Here is a 22,684-nt window from a genome sequence, read left to right as displayed (position 1 = left end):
TGTTGATGTTCTGCCCGTAGACCCGCAGCTTCACCCGCGTCCGTTCGCTCACCCGCAGCGCGCCCCCCTCCATGAAGGAGACGTCGTCCGTGTCCTCCAGCCGCAGGCCGATGATCACCGTCTCCTCCGCCGCCGGCGGGGGCACGACGGCGGCGGGCGGCGCGGCAGCGGCGGCGGCCAGGGGCCGCCGGCCCAGGCAGCCGCCGAGCAGCAGCAAGAGCAGCACCCGCGCCCCCCGGCCGCCCCCCGCCATGTTCCCACCGGGCAGCGCGGCCATCTTTAGTCAGGGCTCGGCGCCGCCGCGGCCCCGCATCACCGCGCGGCGCCTGCGGCGTGCCCCGGCTCCCCCGGCGGCGGCGGTGGCGGCGGGCGGGGCGGTGGCGGCAGGCGAGGCGCGGGGTCGGCTGCCCGCGGGACCCGACGGGCGGCGACTGCCGGGCCGGGCCGACCAGCGCCGCCTCTACCCGTGCCCGCCCCGCCCCGCCCCGCCCGCCGTGAGGAGGAGGGGCCTCTGCCCGGCGCCGCCAATCAGCGCCCGCATGCTCGCCACTCAGCGCCAGGCCACGCCCCCGGAGCGCCACGCCCCCACCCCAGCCCCGGGGGCGCGTGACTCCGGTGTGTACGCCGGGCGCGCGGGGGCGGGGCCGGCCGTGCGGCCGCGGCCAATGGCGGCGGCGCTCGGTCTGAAGGGGGCGGAGCTTTAGGAGGGGCGCGACCAATGGCGGTGCGGTGCGGCCGGCGCGCGCGGCGCGCGGCAGGAGTAGCCCCGGGAGCGCCCTCACCGGGGAAAGGGGCGGCCGAACTGACCGGGAGATCCCACTCATCCCGCTGCTCCCCCCGCCGCTCCCGTCCGGCCCACGGCGACGGCCTCTCCCCTCGGACCCGCCGCGCCGTTCTCCCCCTTCAGCGGCCCGGGAGCGCCGCCCCGCGTCCGCGCGCCGCCCCGCTCGGCGGTCGCGCAGCGCCCCCTGGCGGCCCCGCTGCGCCTCATGGGCCCGGCCCGACGGGGCGCATCCCGGTGCCTCCCGCCGGGATCCGCTGCGGCGAGGCGGCTCTCCCAGCCGTGCCCGTCCCCCGAGCCGCCGGGTGGAGTACCGTGCGATATTCAGAAATCGAGCTGTCGCACTGCGGGCCCAGAGCACTCTCCGCCCCGACATCTCCTGGGCTGCCCGAGAGCGGAATTAACCATTAAATACTGAATACGGACGGGCCGCGCTCCTCCTTTGCCTCTGCTCTGCCCCGCCGCCCGTGCCAGGGCGTGGGGTGAGCGGGGCTGCGGTTAAAGACGCCCAAAGCCGCCCCAGTTCTCCCGCTCCGCTCTCCCTGCGTTCAGGGATGCTCGGGGGGCCGAGAGCCCCGATTCAGGAAAGCACCTGTAAATGACCGAGTGCCGCCGCCCTGACAGCCCGGCTGTTTCCCAGGCTCGGCTGCTGTGCCGCAATCCCAGCACCAGGCCATCATCGCTCCACGTCCGTCAGGGATGAGGGAGCAAACAGTTCAGCATCCTGGACAGCCAGTAGCAGGGAGTCAGGAATCCTTCACACTAGGGCAACACGATTTGGGCCATCTCTACAATCATCAAAATTCACAGACTGAGGTGTTGGACAGATTATGTTGGGGTTCCTCACATGGGAAGGGGCTGCAGGACCTCTTCTTCATACATTGGGGGCTGAAAACTACGAGGCTGTGCAGGCACAAGCAAAGCCAGGCAGAGAGGACACCACTGCAACCACACCCTGGTGAGGAGCTCTAATGATCCACATCAAAGTCAAGTTCTCTTAGCTGCTTCCTCCCTGTCATGCTGAGAATTTGGGACAAACATAGTGCTATGCAAATGCAGTGACATTTGAGCCGTGGCCTTTTTCTGTATGCACAGAGAGAGGGGATCTCGCTGCGGGTGCAGCTCCTCCCAGGCAAGTTGAAAGGCCACGCCAGGGACTCGTGTCTTTTTAATGAGAGGATTTGCAGGCAGCACCCCCCCCCCCCCAGACACCCCCCCTGCTCACCCACTGGGAAGGCTGTCTGATACCAGGAGCTAATTGCTGCAAAAACCTCCCAGGACGAGCTGTTTGGGGATTTGAATGAAGTCTTTGTAAATAATCTAAGAAGAGGGCTGGGGATGGGGTGTGTGTATTAAACAGCTTCTTCCTCCCAAGGTCCCATCAATGAGGTCATTCCACACAATTTCAGAACAATTTCAGGTGTCCTGAACACCTGGACCCTCCTCAGCTACTTCTACTGCTACAGCAGAGCATCCTTAGCACTGACCATTGTTGCTTTTTGAACCCAAATTTTACTGGGCTTTTCTTCTTCACTTGCCCCATGACACAGCAAGATGATGCTTAAATGTCAGAGATAGGAAATTTGGTCCCTGCTGGAAAAGCACTATGTGAGGAGGGGTGGAAATAATTCCTTATTTCTAAGTTTAGCTGTTCAGCAACCCCAGCCTTTCCCAAACACCTTCCACAGGCTAGGTCCTGTAGGATTCACACTGGAAAGCAGGGATGCAGCCCATCACCTCCCACCACAGCCTAAAATCCCTTGCATCTTGGTCTTTGCCTGCTGTGGGATGCAGCTGGATGTGTTTCTGCTTTTCCAGAATTGCTGTATTTCCCTGCAAAACTCTGCAGGTGCAATGCCTGCAGGTGACTCAGGGCTTTCCAACTAGATGGAGTCCAGGGGAAAACAGAAACCTCAGTGGTGCTGCACAGAGAAAGAGAGAGCAATCCCCATCTCCTGGAACTGGCTGCAGGGCAGCGAGACGGAGGCTGTCCCTGCCTGTGCCAAAGAGAGCAGCCACTGCCAGCCCCACAGTGAGGGGACCCACAGGACAGGTCCTGACTGCAACCAGCTCAACCTGCCCCACCAGCCCCACCAGGGAAGCAGAGCATCCACAGCTCTGTGGCAGATACAAGCACACAGCCTTTGAGCTCAGACATGTATTTGCTCTCTGGTGGAAGATGTCACTGGGGCCACATCCTCTCACCCCACTGACTTCCAACAGTGGTGTGGGGACACCACTTGGCTCTCAGCAGCACCCTGGGGGACCACAGGTGCCACCAGGACAGCAGGCAGAACCCGGGACTGTCAGCTGCTCCAGCAGCTGGAAGGGATCACGGATCTTTTCCTGAAGGACAGAAAAAAACCCAGGGCAGGATCAGGACAGTGGGAAGCAAGAGGCACCTGGCTCAAACCCTGCCACAGAGCAGCCCAAACAGACCTGCCTTAGCTATCATGGGGGACAGCTCCTGGGTCACTCCAGCTGCTATTCCCTGCAGCAAGGAAGAAGCCAAGAGCTTGTCTGGGACTTTTGCTCTGCTTTTATCTGAGAAATGCCTCCTGATTGGACAGAGACCTGAGAAAATCTCTCCTTCCTAAGTACAAGGCTGTATTTCAGGGATACACAGCTGCAGGGTTTTATCTCCCTTGTCTCTCCTGGCCCATCTACAGGCTGGAGGGACCACCAAGGAGAAGAGAGAGGCTTCCAGCAGATAGAATGCTTTGTGCTGCAGGGTCAGGGTTGGCAGCCAGGGACAACGTGCTCTTTCATCAGCAGGCAGGAGAGCAATGGGCAGGAAGAAACTGTGTGGATGGATCATCATCTCCCTGGGGCAGGGAGAACACAGACATCCCCTCAGGGGAAGGATGGCTCCCCTTGGGAGACCTCAGGGAAATACAGCTGTCATCCTCACCAGTCCCCATGGACATGTTGGGGTGATTAGACCAGACCCCCCTTTGGAGGGCTCCAACTTACTTGGGTAGGATTTTTCCTGACTCGGGCACCAGGCACCACTCTTGGTGTCCCATGAGCTCCTGCCCGGCCCAGAAGGACTCAGGTGTCTTGGTATTATGCCACAGGCCTTCTGGTACCCCATAGCAGCTCTAATGGCACAGGACACCCATGTCCCAGTTCCATAACCCAGCCACAGAGCTGCCCTCTACTGACCTTCACTCCCTTGCCACAGCAGCCCTGCAGTGCTGCAGTGTTGGCTCCACCAGCTCGGATCAGGAACTCCTCTGCAAACCTGGAGCTCTGCAAGATCGCAGCCATCTCAGCATCCACGTCCACCACCTCTCCTTCCTGGGGGCAGAGGAATGATCACAGGCCTGTGCTCCTGGATATGTGTCCCAGGGGACTCCATCCACCCAGACCGATGATGGGGAGAGTGAAAGTCTTGATCCAAAACCTGAAGGAACACCCACAAAACCCAAGCATCAGGTTTCAAACCATTGTGGGAAGCCACCATGGATGTCCTGCTCCTACCTTTACCAAAGCAGTGCATGCATCTGTCTCCCTTTCCTGTACATTTGGCTCCCTTGGGTTTACACAGCCCCTTGGCCCCCACCCACCATGCCCTCCATCGAAGCTTGTTCCCCAGATCCCAGAGGATACTGCTGAGTAGCAGCTTCATCAGCTTTAACTCTCCCCTTCGCAGCCCCAGCATGCCTCCCCAAACCTTGAAGCTGAAGTTGGCATCGAACACCAGCTCTCGCTCGTGCCCCGCAATGCCGCCATTGTAGATGGCCTGTCCTGGCCCGGCCCGGCCGCCAGCCGGCAGCTTGAACAGACGGAAAGTTGCAGAAACAAAGCGGCAGTTGCCTACAAAGGAGAGGTTGGTGGCTTGGGCACTGAACAGCTGGGCTGGGATCCCAGCAGAGCTTCCCACAGCTTCCCCAGGCTGGATCCTCACCGACGATGGCCTCCAGCTCCTTGTTGTTAATGGTGATGGGGCTGGCGGTGACCAGGCGTGGGGGGCTGAATCCCACCTCCTCAGCAATGCTGTACAGGTCTCTCCAGTACAGGGCTCCTGCCAGGCATTCTCCTGGCACAAGACCACAGACATGGGGAATGGAGACAAAGGCCTATCACCCCCATGCCATGTCACCCCCGTCCCACGGCCCTACGCACCCCACAGCACCCGGTGCTTCCGGATGGGCTCGCTCAGGCGCTGGCTGGCGTAGACATCGCTGAAGTACATCTCTCCCCCGGGCTGAAGAGCAGCAAGGAGAGAAGGGAGACTCAAGAAGCAAAGGGACAAAAGGGACAGGGAGAATTGGGAATCCCCTAATCCTAACCCATTTGGGACCCTCTGCAGAGATGCCCTCCCCGACCTCATCCTGCATCCCCGCCTTGCTGGATCCCATTTGCTTCTCAGTGGCACTCTAACAACAGGGCTACCCCAAGCCTGCTTTGCTGCCATGAGTACCAGCCCACCATCACCTTCAACACACGGAAGGCCTCCTGCAGCACAGCCCTCTTGTCAGGGGCGAGGTTGATCACGCAGTTGGAGCTGTGGAGGAGGAGATCAAGGCTTATTTGCACCCTCTTGCACACTTAGCACCACCAGCTGCTGTATGTCACATCGCTTCAGGATTTGAAACACCAATTTGACCATGAAAGGGACAGTTTATATTCCCAGACTCTAGCTCAGACTCTGGCCTGGGATTTCCCTTTTCCAAACATGTGGTTCTGAAGCCCATTGGGATGCAGACCCAGCCCACAGCCCTGGGAAGCAGCAGGACTGGGGGTGACTGTGCCCTGCACGGCACCTACACAATAATATCGTAGCTCTCATCAGCCAGTCCGGCATCACCCAGCTTCTCCATGTAACCATGAAGGAACTCCACATTCGGCTTTCGGTAGCCAAACTTATCCATGTGGTAGGCAATGTGCTTCTTTGCCACCTCAACCTGGCAGGAGGAAGGGAATGTTGTGGGGGGCTGCTGGGAGGATGGGGGGAGCCCCAGATCTGTGCCATACTTGGCCCTGGGTCATATCTATCCCGGTGACGTGGCCCTGCTCCCCGACCAGCTGGCTCAGCACGTAGCAGTCCCTGCCGCTGCCGCTGCCCAGGTCCAGAATCCGGCAGGATGACAAGCACTCGGGGATCACCAGGCCACAGCCGTAGTACCTGCGTGGATGCTGAGCTGAGCTGGGGGGAGGTGCCCAGCACAGCAGAGAAGGGGCTGCAGCCTATGGGGTGTGGCAGTGGAGGAGAGACCCTGGGGTTTACCTGGCCACCACCTCCTCATGGATGTGCTCCAGAGCATCTCTCACCATCTTGGGAAGGGGCCTGGCGGAGGTGATGCACGCATTGGTTTTGAGGTCCTCTGATTTCTGCAGCTCTTTGCCATAGTAATCCTGAGATGAGAAGGACAGAGGCCACTAAACTGTGCCAAGTTGAGCCCTGGGAGCTCCCCATCCTCTAAAACATGAGTGCCATGCCTGCACTCAGCCTGTACATGCCCACATGTCCTCTGGCACTGGCACTCTCATTTCCATCCAGCCAAAAACTACACTAAAGATCAGGCATCCCTTTGCCCCTATCCTCCCCAGCTCCCTTTGCTCACATGCACTAATGTGTTTAATTCCCATTTTCAGTAAATTTGCAGGCTGCAGCCACCATTTCCCTGGCTGAGAAGGGTGCAGGGAACAAGACAGGGAAATGCCAGGTTGCTCAGCCCCCCATCCCTGAGCACAACAGGAGCAAAACAGACATCTGCACCTGGCATTTTCATCTGGGCCCGGAAACAAGCTTTATCCTCCACTGGCAGCAGGAACTGTGGCACAGCCCAGGCACGAACCCCCTGCCCAACTGCCCCACCCCTCCGCAGTTCCCATCCGCGCCCCTCACCTGCACCTCCTGGTGGATCTGCTCTCCGCAGGGAGCTGCCACTGCAAGGGAATGTGGGGCTGGTGGCTGACACCACAGAGACAGGCACCACTCCCAAGGGCTCTGAATCTTTTCCCCAGATACCAGAGCACTTTTTGCTCTCCCCGTGCCGTGAGAACCCTGAGAACCTCCCCAAATTTGCAGTCTAATAGGATGCTCCAAGCGGCACCTGACAACACTTCTCCACCCCTAAAAAGCACAGGCCCAGCTGCCCTAGAAAGATGAGCCCCCAAAACATCCCTGTAGGGTAAATCCCCCCTCCCCTGCTTTGCAGAGAGCCCTTGGCCCCAAGGCCAGCCCCGGCACCCCCGGCCGAGGCCCTGGGCTGCCTTACTGCCTCCAGCTGCAGCGCCTGAGCTGGACTCTGCCCAGCCTAGGCCACGCTCCTCCCCAGCAGCCTGCGCTGTCCCGGCATCCCACACTGCCCGGCCCCGGCTTCAGCCCTGGCACAGCTCCTGCCTGCCCAGCCCCTGGCACGGCTCCCTCCTGTCCAGCCCCTGGCACAGCTCCCTCCTGTCCAGCCCTGGCACGGCTCCCTCCTGCCCAGCCCTGGCACAGCTCCCTCCTGCCCAGCCCTGGCACGGCTCCCTCCTGCCCAGCCCCTGGCACAGCTCCCTCCTGCCCAGCCCTGGCATGGCTCCCTCCTGCCCAGCCCTGGCACGGCTCCTGCCTGCCCAGCCCCTGGCACAGCTCCCTCCTGTCCAGCCCTGGCACGGCTCCTGCCTGCCCAGCCCTGGCACGGCTCCTGCCTGCCCAGCCCTGGCATGGCTCCCTCCTGCCCAGCCCTGGCACAGCTCCTGCCTGCCCAGCCCTGGCACACGGCCCCGCAGGGCACAGGCACAGTGGGGTGCTGGCCCCACTCCCGTGCTGAGCACACTGCCATCATTCCTGCTCCTTGCTGCACCCACACCCCCAAAACCCAGCCTGCTGACCGTTCCCCAACAGCTCTGCACCTCCACGGTGCAGCCCTGTCCCTGCTTGCCCCAAAGGCAGGGAAACAAAAATTTAATACCACTGAACTGCTGTAGCCTCTGCACAGGAGGACAGGGCCTTGGAAGTGACAAGCCACCTGCAGCAAGGCACACTGCCTCTGCAAGGCCCTCTGACTTCAAGTAGAATGGGGGATCCTGGGGGGCAGAGACCCACCACCCCTCACAGTCTCCCTGATCACAGGGATTGCCAGCGACAAAATCCAGGACAGACTGCTGCAGTTTGGTGGTGCTCAGGACAGCTTTTATTCCCAGCAAGAAAGTCACAGGGAAAACTCTCATTCCCAAAGTGCACCTGCAAAGCTGGGTTCAGAATGTCACCCAAGGCAAAAATACTGGCAGGGATGGTGAAATCCAGCCTGAGAAGGCTCTGCAGCAGAGGAGCCAGACTCCAGCAGCATTCCAACAGGAATGTGGCAGGCCAGTGTCAGCTCTCAGCCCGCCTGCTCCTATCAGCTGGTGAAAAGCACACTCAGGGAAACAAGTGCTTCCCATGCACTTCAAGTGCTCCAGATAATGTGAATTACCAAAAACAAGACACAGTATTTATAGTTGTTCCTGGATGTGAACAGGTCACTAGTCTTCAACAGAGCAGTACAGAACTGAGCACACCAGCTCATGATGCTCTCCTGCCTGCTTCCCAGACAGGCCTTTGGACACCTTCCCAACCAGATACAAACACACACAACAGCCAAGGCTGCTTCACCAGAAGCTGGAGCAGCAGCCCAGGAAAAGGAATGCAGTTGAAGGCCAAATGCAGCACATATGGGCTAGCAAAGGGATAATGTTCCAAACTTTGGCAGAGAGGAAAATAAGATAACCTCTGAGGAGGATGATGGTCAAACCACATCCAGCTAGGCCACTGGCAGATGTGTGTGCTTAGATTCCTGGTTTCAGAAATCCTGTGCTGAGACTGGCATCTCAGCCTACACTGAAGCACCTCTCACCCGCCCCAGCACTTGCAGCTCACACTGATTAAAATGCCCTAAATAAACTGCACTCTGTGCCACCTCTGTGGCTAAATAAAGACCAGTGGCAAACTGCAGGCACCTTCATTTAAACACCATGCCTCAACTCTGCATTTCTTGCCAAGGGTGCTGGTGCAGGCTGAGCATCTCATGTAGCATGGGGAGTAAGCAGACAGGAATTACTGGGAATTACTTCAGGGAAGTTTGTTTCAACCAGGTGTGGGTGAGAATTCTGCAGCAGAGGTGTGGATGCAGGCACACAAGAAGGGACCACATGCCCAGAAACACAGACACTGCACATATCCCAGCTGACTGATCCAGTATCATCCAGATATAGTTATGAGCCCAGGGTCTGGAGGGGAGAGGACACTTCACTCCCTCAGTGCTGGTCAAGTTTTCTTGTGCCTTTGGCTCCCCTTCATTTCAGCAAGTGACTCAGCTGGTCCTGAAGGTTTGACGAGCGCTCCACGCTAGGCACCAAGCAAGAGGAGATTCATGGTGAGATCTGCTCCCAGACTGTGCTGTGCTCCCTGTGCCCAAGGGACCAGTGCAGTTCTAGAGCTGACACTACAGCAAAGAGAAACTCTGGGGTCCCTGGGCCCCCCTCTGTGTCCACACAAAGCAAGTCTCATTTCATGCACCCTGCTGTACACGGCTCTGCTCCCACCACCCTCATCTCCTCTCACAAGCAGCCTCACATGCTCTATCACATCAGTGAAAACTAAAGGAAGCCTTGGTATGAATTCCATCTCTTCACTCAAATTCCCATTTCTTCACAATACTGAAGTGCTACCCTACTTGGCCAGCACCTGCTTCAAAGGCAGCTGCAAAAACCTTTCCATTCTGCTTTCCCCCACCCAACTCCATCACCTTCCCCCTTCCAACCCTACATGCATGTCCCCCAGTCCTTCCAGAACTCACTTCTTTTGAATTGCTTCCTGCCTAGATGAGAAAAGGAAAGACAAAAAGAGCATTAGAAAAACAAATCTCAGTCATGGTTTACATTACATTGAACAAGGGCTCAAGAGGCCAAACTCCAGGTATTTTTGTGGACTAAGTTCTGGGGGACAGAAGCAGCATTGGCTTCTCCTCTTAGTCCCAGGTGCATCATACATACTCATGGGAGAAACAGTGCACAGCAAAAAAGAGGCAAAAATTTCAGCTCCCAACCCCAAAACAGCTTGAAGAGAGCTGAAAATTCCAGCTCTAGGTCCTGCTCAGGTATGAAGAACTGAAAAACAGGGATCAGTCTGAGCTGCCAGCTTCATGAAGTCTCTATGGAGAACAGAGAAAGACTGAGGGATGCACTCAGCCTCCAGGAGAACGCCTACTTATTAGTGTCCCCTACTTACTGGTACTGCAGATGAGTAGTTATTATGGCCATTTTTCTTAGACTCTGTGGAGAACAAAGCATAGAATGAATGCCTACAGAAATCACAATGCAAGCCATCCTAATGCCCCAGGGAGTTCCTCCAGCACAGCCACCACTGTATTGCTGCACTGCATCCAAAACACCCCCGCTGGTATCTGTCAGCAGTGGCACACTTTCTTTTCCCAGTGACAAGCAGAGACACTGAATGCTTGTTTCAGCCCACAGTCCCTCAAGCTTTCTGTCAGAGAGGGCACAGCTTGAGGACCGAACAGCCTGCAGGACACTGGGAGTGCACAGCACTGGGTCTGAGCAAGCACTAAATTATTGTGGCCACCAGCCCGGCTGCCTGAAGTCAAGTATTTCCCTCCAGGGCTCTGGCAGCACGGCTTGCAAACTGCTCTTACCACCCTCCTCTCCTCCCGTCCTAGAAACACTGCTGCTCGAGAACAAGACACAGCTCACATCTTCCGAGTGCAAGATGGCATCTTCTTGCATCACCATGTTTCTCGCAGCTTGACCCAGGAGCTGGAAGACAAACAGACAGACCAGGCTGAGACGCCCCAGCTTTGCGTTTCCCGACGTGACGGCTGGCACGGTGACATTCGGGGTGACACCGTGTGGGGATCACCGCGGATCCGTGAGAGCGCATCCACCGGGAGCGCCTGCGGCACCCTGGAGAGCTGGCAGCCACCCTCCCGCCTGCCACCGCCGGAGTGCGAGGAGTGCCCAGCCGTGCCGCATCCCGGTCCCGCTGTCCCCGTCTCCTCCTCGGACTACAGCTCCCAGCGTGCATCGCGCCGCCCTCCCGCTCCCAGCTCCGCTCCGGCCCTGTAATCGCCCGCCCGCCCGCCCCCGCCGCTCACCTCGGCGCTACGGGAGCCCTTCAGCACCTGCTTAGTGAGAGCGATCACGTCGGTGCCGCAGCTCGTCACCTTCTCGGTCAGAAGCCCCTTCACCGAGTGCCAAAGCGAGCCTGGGCATCCGCCGCGCCCCCGCCGCCATCTTAGCGCGCCCGCCCCGCACCGCCTACCCCGGGAGCCGCTACGGCGAGCGCCGGGCGCCTGAAGGCTCGGGAAGGCGCAGAGGCCCGCCGTGGCCGGGAACACTTGCCGGGAGGAGCTTCTGTTCCCAAATGATTCCCCCAGGATACCTCATCACCTCTGGCACGGACATCCACAGGCTGCCCAGCACTGACAAGGACAGACCAAGGCTGATCAGCGCTGACCAGGGTTTCTCAGCCCTGGCCAGTACTTCAACTGTAGTACAGTGTAGTGATCAGGGCTGACCAATGGTACCAGGGGCTGCCCAGCATTGCCGAGGGCTGCCCAGCAGTGCCAAGTGCTACCCGTGTTTCCCCAGCACTACTGACAAGAGCTGATGATCAGAGATGCTCGGCCTTCCCAGCATTTCCAGTGCTGCCCTTCCTCCCGGATCTGTCGAGGCACTCCCAGGCTGGGGATGGATTCCAGTGCCTCACCAGATTTCCGGCTGTGCTCACGGCACCCAGCACATCCTCGAGGGCTCAGCTGTGCCCACACCCCTGGCCCACCACAGGGCCCTGGGGATGGAGCCCCAAGGACGGATCCGACCCTGGGCATCCCCTGGCCCCCAGCGCGCTGGAAGCAGCTCCCCCAATGGCCACCCAGGGTGGCCGTGGCCCCTGCCCTCGCCCCCCGCCATGTGCCCACAGCTGCAGAGCTGGCCAGGGCCCAGCGCCCGGCTCCCCCCTCCTCGTCCCCCCGATCAGGAGCCCGAGCCCGCCTCAGAGTCAAGGCGACGACCCCGCAGCCGCTATAAGGGCCCCCCCGCGCGCCGCAGCCCGCAGCCGGGCCCGCCATGCCGCTGCTGGGCGCCCTGCTGCTGGCCCTGGCCCTGCTCTGCACCTGGGGCTGGCCCGCCGGCGGGACGCGCTGGCCATGGCCACAGGCACGGCTCTGGGGCGCCCACGCAGCCTGCCGGCCCTGCCGCTGGTGGGGAGCCTGCTGCAGCTGGCCGGGCACCCCAGCTCCACCTGCGGCTGTGGCGCCTGCAGGGACACTACGGCAGCCTCTACGCCCTCTGGATGGGCTCCCACTACGTGTGGTGGTCAACAGCTAACGGCACGCCAGGGAGGTGCTGCTGAAGAAGGGCAAAGACTTCGCCGGACGGCCCGCACTGTGAGTCGGCAGCAGGTTTTTGGGGACCCCTTCCCCTGTGGCTGGGGTGAGGCGGGGGACGCTCCCAAGAAAGATGCAGGGCATGCAGCAGGGCCGTGTCCCCTCCCCATCCTGCCTGCAGCGAGCTGGGGCAGGGCAGTTCCTCTGTGCCCTGTTCCCCAGGGTGAGCCCTGTCATCCTCCATCCCAAGGGTGCCTGCTTTTCCTGCAGCTGGCTGCATCCCTGGGGAACGGGATGTGGGTTTGGGTACTATCAGGCTCCCTGCACACTTTAAGTTCCCTGGGCATCCTAGAACCCCTAACCCTTCACATCTGTCCCAAACCTCTTTATTAGTCCTTGGCAGAGGGAAGCAAAGCTCACAAACTGTGCTTTGCCTGCCTGTATTAACCTCTAGCCCCCCGGACCATTTCTGGGATGGGGTGAGATGATCATCCACGTCCTCGGGGCTGCCCTGCAGCAGGGTGACCCTGGGACCTGCCTGTCCCTCAGGTGACCACGGACCTGCTGTCCCGGGGGGGCAAGGACATCGCCTTCGCCAGCTACGGGCCCCTCTGGAAGTTCCAGCGCAAGCTGGTGCACACTGGCCCTCTCCATGTTCGGGGAGGGCTCGCTCGCCCTCGAGAGGATCAGTAAGTGCCTCCTCCATCCCCAGGCTCCCTCCCATGCTCTATTTTTCTTCGTAAGTGTCCTGATTCCCTGGGAACCAAGGAAAGACAGTGGCTCCGCCCATTCCCCTTGGTATCCCCTCAGCTTGCCAGGCAGAGGCTCTGTCCCCCTCCTTATATCCCCTGCACTTTACCAACACCTCTCCATGTGTTTTCTACCGTGAACTTTAGTTCCCCTCCCTCACAGATGGGGAAACTGAGGCATGGAGCCAGCTCCCCACTCTGCCCAGGAGGACATCCTCACACTCTTCATTCTCTCTGCTCCTCCCCAACACCCAGTATTGTCTCTTCTGCCCATCCCAGCCCCTCGGGGCCAGCCCTGTCTGGGGATTACCCTCTGCAGGCTGCACATCCTGAATGACCAGGGCACTTCTCCTTTCAGCCCCCAGCTGCCCCTTTCACCCCCTTGTCTTAATCACCACTCCCTCATCACCCTCAGTCTGCCGGGAGGCTGCATCCCTGTGTGAGACACTGAGCGCTGCACAGGACACAGCCCTGGACATGGCCCCCGAGCTCACACGGGCTGTCACCAACGTGGTCTGCTCCCTCTGCTTCAACTCCTCCTACCGGCGTGGGGACCCCGAGTTCGAGGCTATGCTGGAGTACAGCCAGGGTATCGTGGACACCGTGGCCAAAGAGAGCTTGGTGGACATCTTCCCCTGGCTCCAGGTGAGCAGGGACGTGGGCACTATCTGTTCTTCTCACCTCAGATGAGAGGAAGAAGCTGGGATGTGTCTGGTAGGAGCTCCCCTGAGTCAGGAGGGTCCCTGTACTGGTGACCCACAAGAGCCAGCACACTGGTGGGCACAGAGTAACTGCCTGGGGGCCTGCAGGGGCTGGAGATAAAGCCTGTTGTAATGTGCTTTTCTCCCTCAGATATTTCCCAACAAGGACCTGGCCCTGCTGAAGAAATGCCTCCAGGTCCGGGACCAGCTGCTGCAGCAGAAATTCACTGAACACAAGGTGCCAGCAGGGCCAGGACAGGGAGATGCAGGAACTGGGATGGTGGGCCAGGTGCCCAGGACAGCCTGGCTCATGCATGTCCCTCGGCAGGAAGCTTTCTCTGGAGACACCGTGAAGGATCTCATGGATGCCCTCCTGCAAGTGAGGCTCAGTGCTGAGAACAGCAGCCCTCCAGAGCCAGGCCTGGAGCTGACTGATGACCACCTCCTCATGACAGTGGGGGACATCTTTGGGGCTGGTGTGGAGACCACCACCACTGTACTCAAATGGGCTGTGCTCTACTTGCTCCATTACCCTGAGGTAGGGTCTGCACCCTATGGAGAGGGCTTGGGTTCCCTCCAGCACCAGGGATGTCATGGGGAATTTTGGGGAAGGCGGGTGCCAAAAGAGAAGTCAGGCTCTGCAGATAAGCAGGATCAGGCTGTGGGCACTTCTGCCCCACGCAGCCTGACAGGACACACTGATGATGCCGGGTGTGCTCCACTGTGCACAGGGCACCCTGCTTCCGGGGCTCCCACACTGGCCTTTGCTTTCCTCCCAGATCCAGAGGAAGATCCAGGAGGAAATGGACCACAAGATCGGCCTGGTGCGTCACCCCCACCTCAGCGACCGCCCGCTGCTGCCCTACCTGGAGGCCACCATCAGCGAAGTGCTGCGCATCCGGCCCGTGTCCCCCCTGCTCATCCCACACGTGTCCCTTACTGACACCAGGTGAGGCCTCCCTGGGGCACATCCAGGCCCTGGGCAGGGACTCTGGGGAGGGAGCCACTGCCTCACTCTGTGTCCGCTTTGCAGCATTGGGGAATACTCCATCCCCAAGGGTGCCAGGGTCATCATCAACCTCTGGTCTGTGCACCACGATGAGAAGGAGTGGGACAAGCCTGAGGAGTTCAATCCTGGTGTGTTGTGTGATCCCCATCCTCTCCTGGGCCAGGGGATGGCTGGGTGGGTGCACAGCAGGAGAGGCTGAACCCTGGGGGAGGTTGGTGCTGGGAGGTTGGATCCTGCTCCTGCTTGTCTGAGGCATTCGCACCTTTCTGCTCCTGCAGCTCCCAGGAGGGACACACATGTGATGAACTCGGGCAGGTCTCAGGCAGAAGGGATCACCCTACTGATGCCAGTGGTACCCCTTACCCTTGCAGGCCGTTTCCTGGATGAGCGGGGCCAGTACATCCATTCACCCTCACCCAGCTACCTCCCCTTCGGAGCTGGCATCCGTGTCTGCCTGGGAAAAGTCCTGGCCAAGATGGAGCTCTTCCTCTTCCTGGCCTGGGTGCTGCAGAGGTTCACGCTTGAGTGCCCTGAGGACCAGCCCCTGCCCTCGCTGGAGGGCAAGTTTGGTGTTGTGCTGCAGGTGCAGAAGTTTCAGGTGAAGGCCAGGCTGAGGGAGGCCTGGAAAGCAGCCTCATAATGGGGAGGAGCCCTGGATCCCAGGCAGGGGGGTGGGACCAGAGAGGCTGCCCATGGATGGGGGGCTGTCTAGATAAATCTATTCCCAACATAGCATGGCTCTGGCTGGTTTTTTGGGCAGGAGATGGAGGAGGGGGTTAAGTGTGAGATGTGTGGTGGTCCCACAGCTGTGGGGTTGGGAGGCTGTGGCCCCTCTGCAGCAGCATGGAGCTCCTGCCTGCTCACTGTCCTGAGCACTCACTGTCTGCCTGGGTTTTGGCCATCGCTCCAGCAGCAGCACAACCTTCCTGGAACGCAAGGGGCCGTGTTTGCTTTGCTTTTGCCAAAAACTACTGTGCCATGGAGGGCAGCGTGTAATTAGGTTTCTGGTTCTCTATTACTTGACCTCTTAATATTTAACTAAATAGCTGCACAGCTATGGCTCAGGGCCCCTGGAGGGAAAGCAGCCAAGGCAGAGGGGAAAGCCCCACAAAGCCCCAGCAATATTTGGCACCCCAGCCCTGCACACCCCCTCATTTTTTCTGTGCCCTCTCTCTTGCTAGCTGGCAAGCAGACATGAACTTCCCCACCACTGAACCTCCTGCTCAGTGTCTGAGTTCTTTCAAACCCTTAGTACTTGGCTTTCATGCAGCCCCTTCAACACCAGCATCTGATGCCAAATGGGTCCTGTCAGCCTGTGGCAGGGGGGTGATGATGAAGGCAATGCATTTGCAGCATGGCACAGCACCAGGAGCATCCTCCCTCCCAGTCCATTTCCTTGGGGACTCAAAGTGGTAGGGAGGAGCTGGAGGAAGAACTGCCATGCACATACCTGTCCCAAGGGCAATCCCCAGACTGAATTGAGCAGCTGACCCACCTGAAGCTGGGCATAGGGAACACAACAGGAGCCTAGCCCCAGTACTGCTGCACAGAGTCTCTGATGGCTTCTAAGGGCTGGGCCCCACATACCTTCCTGCTCTCCTGCCTGGTTCCATCACACCATGGGTGCCACTGGGTTTTCAATTCCTCCACTTCTGCTATGACACACTGAAGCTGTATGGGTGAAGGGAGACAGGACTCAGAATAGACTTTGGGAAAACATGATGCTCTGGGTTTCCCTGGGGATTGGCACCTCCATGCCAGCCTCGTCCTTCCCCTGCCTCAGATCCTGTCAGTGGCAGGAAGGCTCCTCTCCAGTCTCCTGTAGCATTGTGATGCCTCCAGGAGGATCAACAGGACCTTCAGCACATTTGTGCCCCTTTGTTCATGGTAAAGGAAAGGATTTTCTCCTTGCCAGAATCAACACAGGGCCAACACCTTGCTGTTTGACAAGGCACCCACACAAGTGCTAAAAGCCAAGATGCACCTTGGGGCAGAAATGGGGACCTTTGAACCAGGGATGTTTTCAACCTGGAGAATGCCTCCAGCCACAGCCTCTCACAATCCACCTTTCCCATTTGCCAGGGCTGGCATGTGCTGTCCTAGGCTAGGGGACCAGCATGTGCTGCAAATCCCAGCACCCCAAGCTAGGCCCTGATGGTGTCATAACCCCACCCAGCCCACCTCCTCCCACGGGGAGGAGATGCTGCTGAGGAAATTCAGTGTCCAGAACCAGCTGCCTGGCACTTTGAGAGCTGGTAAACAGCCCCTGGCATGGCTGCTCCCTGCTCTGAGAGCAGGCAGAGGCACTGCTGAATCACCCAGCTGGCATTTTTATCCTGACAGCTGCTCCAGGGCTGTGCTGCTGCACCCAAACCCCTGGTTCAACCAGGAAGCTTCACCTGGGCCACAGGCTCCAGCTCCCTGACACAAAGGGGGTCTACAAGGGATGAAGCAGATGTGCAGCTTGCTGAGGGTGCTGGGCAGAGCAAGCTTGAGTCTTTCCACTGCACAAACTCATTTTGGGGTGCACAGCCACCCGACAGCTGTGCCACAGGCTCAGCTCAGAAGCCCTCCAAGTTTGAGAGGCTTCTCTCTGCACCAGGCACTGGCTGGAGAGTGAGGGCCAGAGCAGCAGGAGACGCTTGGAATACCTGTGGGCTCTGCAGCAGGCACGGTGCTGGGAGAGCTGAGTAAGCACAGCCCTCAGGACACAGCTGTTCGCTGGCCAAAAACAAACCCAGAAAGAAGAGACAGCCTGTGACCCCCCGGCACAGAGACTGCAGCGCTTGCACCACCGTCGCGACGGCCCCGCAATGGGCACCCGTCCCATCTGATAAACACAGAGCTGTGCTGCAAGGATGGGGGAACCAGCTCTGACCAAGAGGCAACTCATCCTGGCCTTCCCCAGCTGCCCACTGTGGGATGCTGTGGGGCTTGCCTGAGCCAGGGGCTGCCTGTCTGCCACCCCTCCCAGCCTGGTCCAAGCCTTTCCTATATAAACCAACCAATCAAAAAAAAAAAAAAAAAAGAGAGATAACAGTGGCAAAAGCCTCCCTGGGATGTGCGCACAGGTGATGGTGGGGGACCAGGAAGCAGCAGCCTTCGGGGAGAACCACTCATTCAGGGCAGCAAAGGAGTTTATTCACTGGAGCTGGACTGTGCCCCAGCTCCCTGCCAAACTGCTGGGAGCAGGTCAGGCTGGGATGAGCCCAGCCAGGGCATGCAGAGAGCCACAGGAGATACGGATGTGGGAGCCCAGGCTGTGCAGAGCAGGAGCTCAGAACCCCTGACTCACATCCCCGAGTGCTGAGGGGTGCCCAGGGAGCCCAAATCTCCCATCGCTCGGCGGAACAGCCTCATGCTGGCAGTGGAGCTGCTCATTCTGCTTCTCTCCAGGCTTCCTGCCCCAGGAAGCTTTTGATGACTGTGTCACACAGAGGCTTTACTGCACCTCAGCTTTCCTTAGCCTCCAGTTAGGCAGGCAAAGTTCTGAGAGCAGGCTGCCAGCAAGCATCAAGAGACCATTCCCTCCTCCTCAATCTTCAGCCAACACCCATCCACAGGGTTGTACAAACATGCAATGATATGCAGCAGGAAGATCACACCACTCCTCCCAGATTCATCATCACAGAGCTGCAGAGTCCCTTGGGAACACCAAGGAGATGCTGCAGTACCCAACGATCCCAGGAGCCCCCGTTGTGCCCAGGGGACACTCTGAGCCACCACACTGTGCTCTTCACCTTCCCAGGCTACACAAGCCCAGTCCATCAGGACACTGCTGGGTCCTTGCCCTCGGAGACACTTCAGGGGCCAAAAACATTCTCCACACATGCCATGGACTCCAGCAAAAACAGACTTCATGGAGTACTGGCAGCCACACCTACAGCACATTGGAAAGCAGAACACTGAGCACTAGACTGACACTAATTTCCTGTCACACCTGATGCATTACTGCACTTCTGTTTTGAAACTACATATTTATGCCTCCCAATAAAACACCCCTTAGAACTGGGAATGGGTGGGGTTTGGTGCTCCAGCGCTGGAGATGGACATCTGCCCTTGTCCTCACACCTCCAGCATTTTACACAGTGTGCATTTGGAGAAGAGCTCTCTTTGGGCCATGTTGGCTTCCTACACAGGGATATATATGAGGGTCAAGCTCCTTTCTAAAGCTCCAAAGCTGGAGCTTTGGGAGTCCTCAGCCTGCCTGAAGAGTCACCAGCCAGGGTATGTCCAAGGAGTCACCTGCCCCATGTCCTGCCCTGCACCACTCCTTCTCCCCATACCAGCTGTCCCTTGGCTGCAGGTCTAAAATCCTAAAGCACTGAAAGCCATTAACAGTCCTGCTCCTCAGGCACTTGACATGGTTTGCACCCCATTTCTTTCTTTATGGCCTCTAAATGCCAAAAAAAGTCCAGAAGTCATAAAAGGCACACCACTGCTTCCTTCTAACTTTTTAAATTAAAAACATCAGCTCAGCTTACTGGTACTTACCTCCAGGTCCAGAGGATTCTCATGCAGTCGGTGTGATGGCTGGAAAGCAAATATGGAGATTCCTTATGCCACAGAAATGTTGGCAAAGGGTCCCTCACTGACACAGGGCCATCCCCAGGCCTTACAGCAGTAAACCCCATTCCTTACAGACTTACGTGACTTTTCAGGTTCCTCTGTGGTGTGAGGAACAAAACCAGGTGCCAATACATACAGAATTCCTGGGGATGGTACTGGGGATCTTTAATTACCTTCTCAAAAGATGTTTGTGGTCAGTGTACACAGCTGGAAGTGACCACAGCCTCTCTGTTACACTCATCCAGGTATCCAGGCTCCAGACATCCAGGAATGAGGTCTCTTGAATCCAAATCAATGTCCTTCATCATTAAGAGCACACTAAAACACAAACTGAAGAGCTGTCTTTATCAGCTGTTCTGAGGGAAAAGAAAAGCTGTGATGGGCAAAGGAGACTCTTCCAAACCCTGTAAGGTAAGAGTGCTCTCCTCAAAAGTGCAGGTAAAATGCTGGGATAAGCACCACTTCCCTTACTCTGTAGCCAGCCAATGTCAACACACCTCCAGGTAGAATAACAAAACAAATCCACAAACTAAAGACACATCTTGTTCTGAGCTCACAAAATGATACACATACACATGGACAAGTTATCAGAAAAGGCATTATATTTTGGTTTCCACCTTAGTTAAAACTGATTTTGGTTTTCAATCAATCAGATCTGAGTATGTCTGAGTTCAGGTTTCAATGGTTTTTTTTCCCCATAACAGTAATGATCTGGATGACCACAATTATAAAAGGGACGGGGAGAAATCCCAAGAACAAGTTACATAGTCTGAACTGTGCTCTCTTCCACACGAGCACTCTAGGGAATGTTAGTTTCAGCTCTTCCTTTTTTTTTTTTTTCTTTTTTTTCTTCCTTCAGGTTGTTACTAACAAAAATCTCTACTGTTTATTAAAGCAAAGCTACAGTAAATTTTCTTGCAGTCTTACAGCAGGTTTTCATATTACCAGTAGGACTCGCATGCATGGATTGCAGTCATACACACACGCTCACAGACATTATACAGTAGCCAGTTGCCACCATAAAAAAAATTGAAAAGAAAGAGAAAGAAAACAGACATTCATTTCTTTTAGTGGTCATCATTAGAATCGCACCAAACTTTTGGATAAAAAAAAAAAAAATACTGCACAGGTCTTCCACATCTACAAGGAAAATCATCCCTTTCACAATGGACGGAGCTCTCGTCTCCATTTGTTCAACATGCATCGCTAAAGCTTGAAGGCACGCTGGCCAAGGAGAGCCCTGTTCTTTTGTCATCTGAACTCCAGTGTGCTGCTATCGGGGTGCAAAGAAAGGACAAAAATAAAGCCAAGCCCTTTTGCAGCACACCGGGAAAAGGTCATTCGGAGACCACAGTACTTGGAAGGCAGCCCAGCTGCCTGGATTCTACTGCTAACTGTGCTCTTGGAGGCATTGAAGGAACACACCTGCGTTTAAAAATGACACACAAAGGCAAATTTCTGCAAACCCTTTCTTTTCAAACTGCCTAAGGTAGACTAACACTCCTTCTTGAAGAAACTGGTCCTTCAGTCACCAGCTTCAAGTGGGAAATTTCCTACCTGCTGTCTTAAACACTGAAGCACCAGAGATTATAGGGCTGATGTGTTTGGGCATTCACCAGCTTCAGAGAAACTTAATATCAGGAAAGAAAAAAAAAAAAAAAAGTAAGGAAAAAAGATGAAAAGAAATCCCCAATGCCTCAAGAGCACTATATCAAACCAGAACTCTTGGGCTACTGACTGCCGGCACTGTCAGAAGCTGCTCGCTTCTGGGAAGACACCTGGAGGTTGAAGCCTTATGGTGATCTGGTATCCTCCCAGGGTGAGATTTGCTGAGTTTTACTGATTGCAAGATAAAGCAGTGTTTCGGAAAACTAAAACCAACAAACTCATATTAACCATCACCAAAATCACCATTGGAAAAATTCCATTTTTCAGAAGGTCTCATTGAGAAACATCAGTCCCTGCTCCATGGAGCAGGGCAGATACGATTAACAAAACCCAGAGTGACCCGTCCCCCACAAGCTGAGCCTTCGAGGTCTAGTCCCCACATTATATTGGAGGGGAGAAAGAAAAATAAACAAAAAAAAAAAAAAAGAGGGTTGTATCACCTTTTCCTCCTGTTAAAGTTTTAATCCTCTTATTCCATTTTTATTTGTTTTTTTTCCCCTGATTCTCCCTTCCATTGTGCCGCCTTAGCTGGGGGAGTTATTGGTACAAGAGTTTGGAGAGTCCTGCTCGTTTATTGTGTTCAAGAGTACACACACCGGCTGCCGGGGCAGGTGGTGGTGGCTGTGTTCGCGGTGCTGCTCCTCCGTGGCACTGAAGAGCCCTTCCTCCTCGTCCCTGTGGGGACGGCCGCTGCAGCTGTCGCAGAAGTCCAGGGGCCCGTCCAGAGCGTCGTCGATGAGCCCGTCAAACTCCTTGAGGTCGTCGTCGTGATGACCCCGGTTGCACACGCACACTTCTATGCCCGAGTCGCCGGTGAAACGGCGCTGCCTGCCCGGCGTCTTGTCCTTGGCGTCGGGGATGGCGCCGCTCTGCTCCAAGCTCTCAGAGCTGTAACCTTTCAGCAGTTCCTCCTTGCACTCCGTATCCTTATCGGGGCCGGCCCTCTCCACCAGCTCGGCTCCCGTGCTGGTGCTGCCGGGCTCCATGCTTTGCATTTTGGCCACGGCTCTCTCGCCCAGCACGGCGCTGGAGGGCTCGGGGTCCCCGCGGCCGGGCGCCCCGGTGCTGTCAGTACTGCTGGTATTGCTGCTGGGTGCTGCAGAGCTGCTCTGTGCTGGCTGCAGGGCTCTGGGCGTGTCTGGGATTGTGCTACTGCTGCCTGCTGGGACACACTGCTGATGTAAGGCACTGTACGGGGGCGGGGGGGTCGGCGGTCGGTTCACCACTTCCTCATAGGGAGGTAGCAAATAGTTTGGCAAAAACCCTAGAAGTGGGAGGCAAGGAAGAGAACTTATTTCAGGAGCAGCTAATCTCAGGAAACGAGTCACTAATACAGGTCAGTATGGCATTTGTCACCCACCAGCATCTTCCCACTGAACAGCACAACAGGCTCTATAAAGGGGTGCCAGAACTTGTCTCAGGTGAGGCATGTCATGTGTTAGAGAAGCAGCAAACACAGAAGAGAAGGACACCATTACAGGAGGAGATGGGCACCATTGAGAACAGCAGCCTGATCTCCTGGCTCTCTCTATACCTGCCAGACAAACCTCCCTGGACCATGTACCCCAATACAGCCCCACAAACCACACTGCAGGATGGCCTCTTCTGGCTGGAGGGAAAAACTCCCCAGCCCTCTCCAACACTGTCTTTTCAACCAAATTTCCAATTTCAAGAGCAAAGATTTCTTCTCACAAAGCATTGTGCAAATATGAAGAGACATGAGCAGTTACAAGGAACTTGGAGATCCTGGCTTTTGGTTGCTATGTTAATGCTGGATTCAATTCTTCTGGTGCAGTCAGAATAAATTGACAGTACTGGCAAAAGAGTTTGGCTTATTGTACTTACAGCCTTTCAAATCCATGACAAATTTTGTTTATTTCTTAAGAGGC

General features: G+C 56.9%; 4 protein-coding genes and 1 pseudogene across 10 annotated transcripts in view; 2 read left to right on the top strand and 3 right to left on the bottom strand.

The window, feature by feature from the left end:
• The window catches only part of CNNM2 (cyclin and CBS domain divalent metal cation transport mediator 2), a 116,383-nt gene extending 115,904 nt beyond the window's left edge, over nt 1–479 (bottom strand). Inside the window, 1 exon segment of the mRNA XM_079312044.1 lies at nt 2–479. Within this exon segment, the coding sequence (XP_079168170.1) occupies nt 2–277 (276 nt within the window). The 5' untranslated portion in view covers nt 278–479.
• Nucleotides 480–2,924: 2,445 nt separating this feature from the next.
• Nucleotides 2,925–7,111, bottom strand: AS3MT (arsenite methyltransferase). Its single transcript, XM_079313260.1, is given in 12 exon segments — nt 2,925–3,048; nt 3,050–3,127; nt 3,947–4,081; nt 4,458–4,600; nt 4,692–4,823; nt 4,910–4,991; nt 5,222–5,291; nt 5,555–5,691; nt 5,762–5,912; nt 6,015–6,142; nt 6,636–6,676; nt 7,009–7,111. Coding segments are annotated over 12 exon segments (1,164 nt in total). The 5' UTR covers nt 7,010–7,111; the 3' UTR covers nt 2,925–2,982.
• Nucleotides 7,112–7,885: 774 nt separating this feature from the next.
• The window catches only part of WBP1L (WW domain binding protein 1 like), a 70,381-nt gene continuing 55,582 nt past the window's right edge, over nt 7,886–22,684 (bottom strand). For all 6 annotated transcript variants that reach the window (XM_079312052.1, XM_079312053.1, XM_079312056.1 and 3 more), the window contains 5 exons: nt 19,053–22,059; nt 18,335–18,438; nt 10,466–10,528; nt 9,963–10,027; nt 7,886–9,101 (listed from right to left, as the gene is read on the bottom strand). In XM_079312052.1, the coding sequence (XP_079168178.1) occupies nt 21,320–22,059 (740 nt within the window). In that variant the 3' untranslated portion in view covers nt 7,886–9,101; nt 9,963–10,027; nt 10,466–10,528; nt 18,335–18,438; nt 19,053–21,319. The remainder of the gene's footprint in view (nt 9,102–9,962; nt 10,028–10,465; nt 10,529–18,334; nt 18,439–19,052; nt 22,060–22,684) is intronic.
• Nucleotides 11,428–12,753, top strand: LOC306805160 (steroid 17-alpha-hydroxylase/17,20 lyase pseudogene; annotated as a pseudogene). Its single transcript has one exon. The product of its transcript is annotated as a steroid 17-alpha-hydroxylase/17,20 lyase pseudogene (transcript).
• Nucleotides 12,233–15,288, top strand: LOC306805118 (steroid 17-alpha-hydroxylase/17,20 lyase-like; the record flags this gene model as incomplete). Its single annotated transcript, XM_079312504.1, is given in 9 exon segments — nt 12,233–12,322; nt 12,649–12,741; nt 12,743–12,788; nt 13,264–13,493; nt 13,701–13,787; nt 13,878–14,087; nt 14,329–14,498; nt 14,583–14,686; nt 14,930–15,288. Coding segments are annotated over 9 exon segments (1,299 nt in total). The 3' UTR covers nt 15,199–15,288.

Source organism: Erithacus rubecula, assembly GCF_903797595.1.
Source record: "Erithacus rubecula genome assembly, chromosome: 9".
In the NCBI taxonomy this organism is placed as follows: Eukaryota; Metazoa; Chordata; class Aves; order Passeriformes; family Muscicapidae; genus Erithacus; species Erithacus rubecula.
Note: the sequence above shows the minus strand (reverse complement) of the source record. Positions and strands in the feature narration are given on the sequence as shown.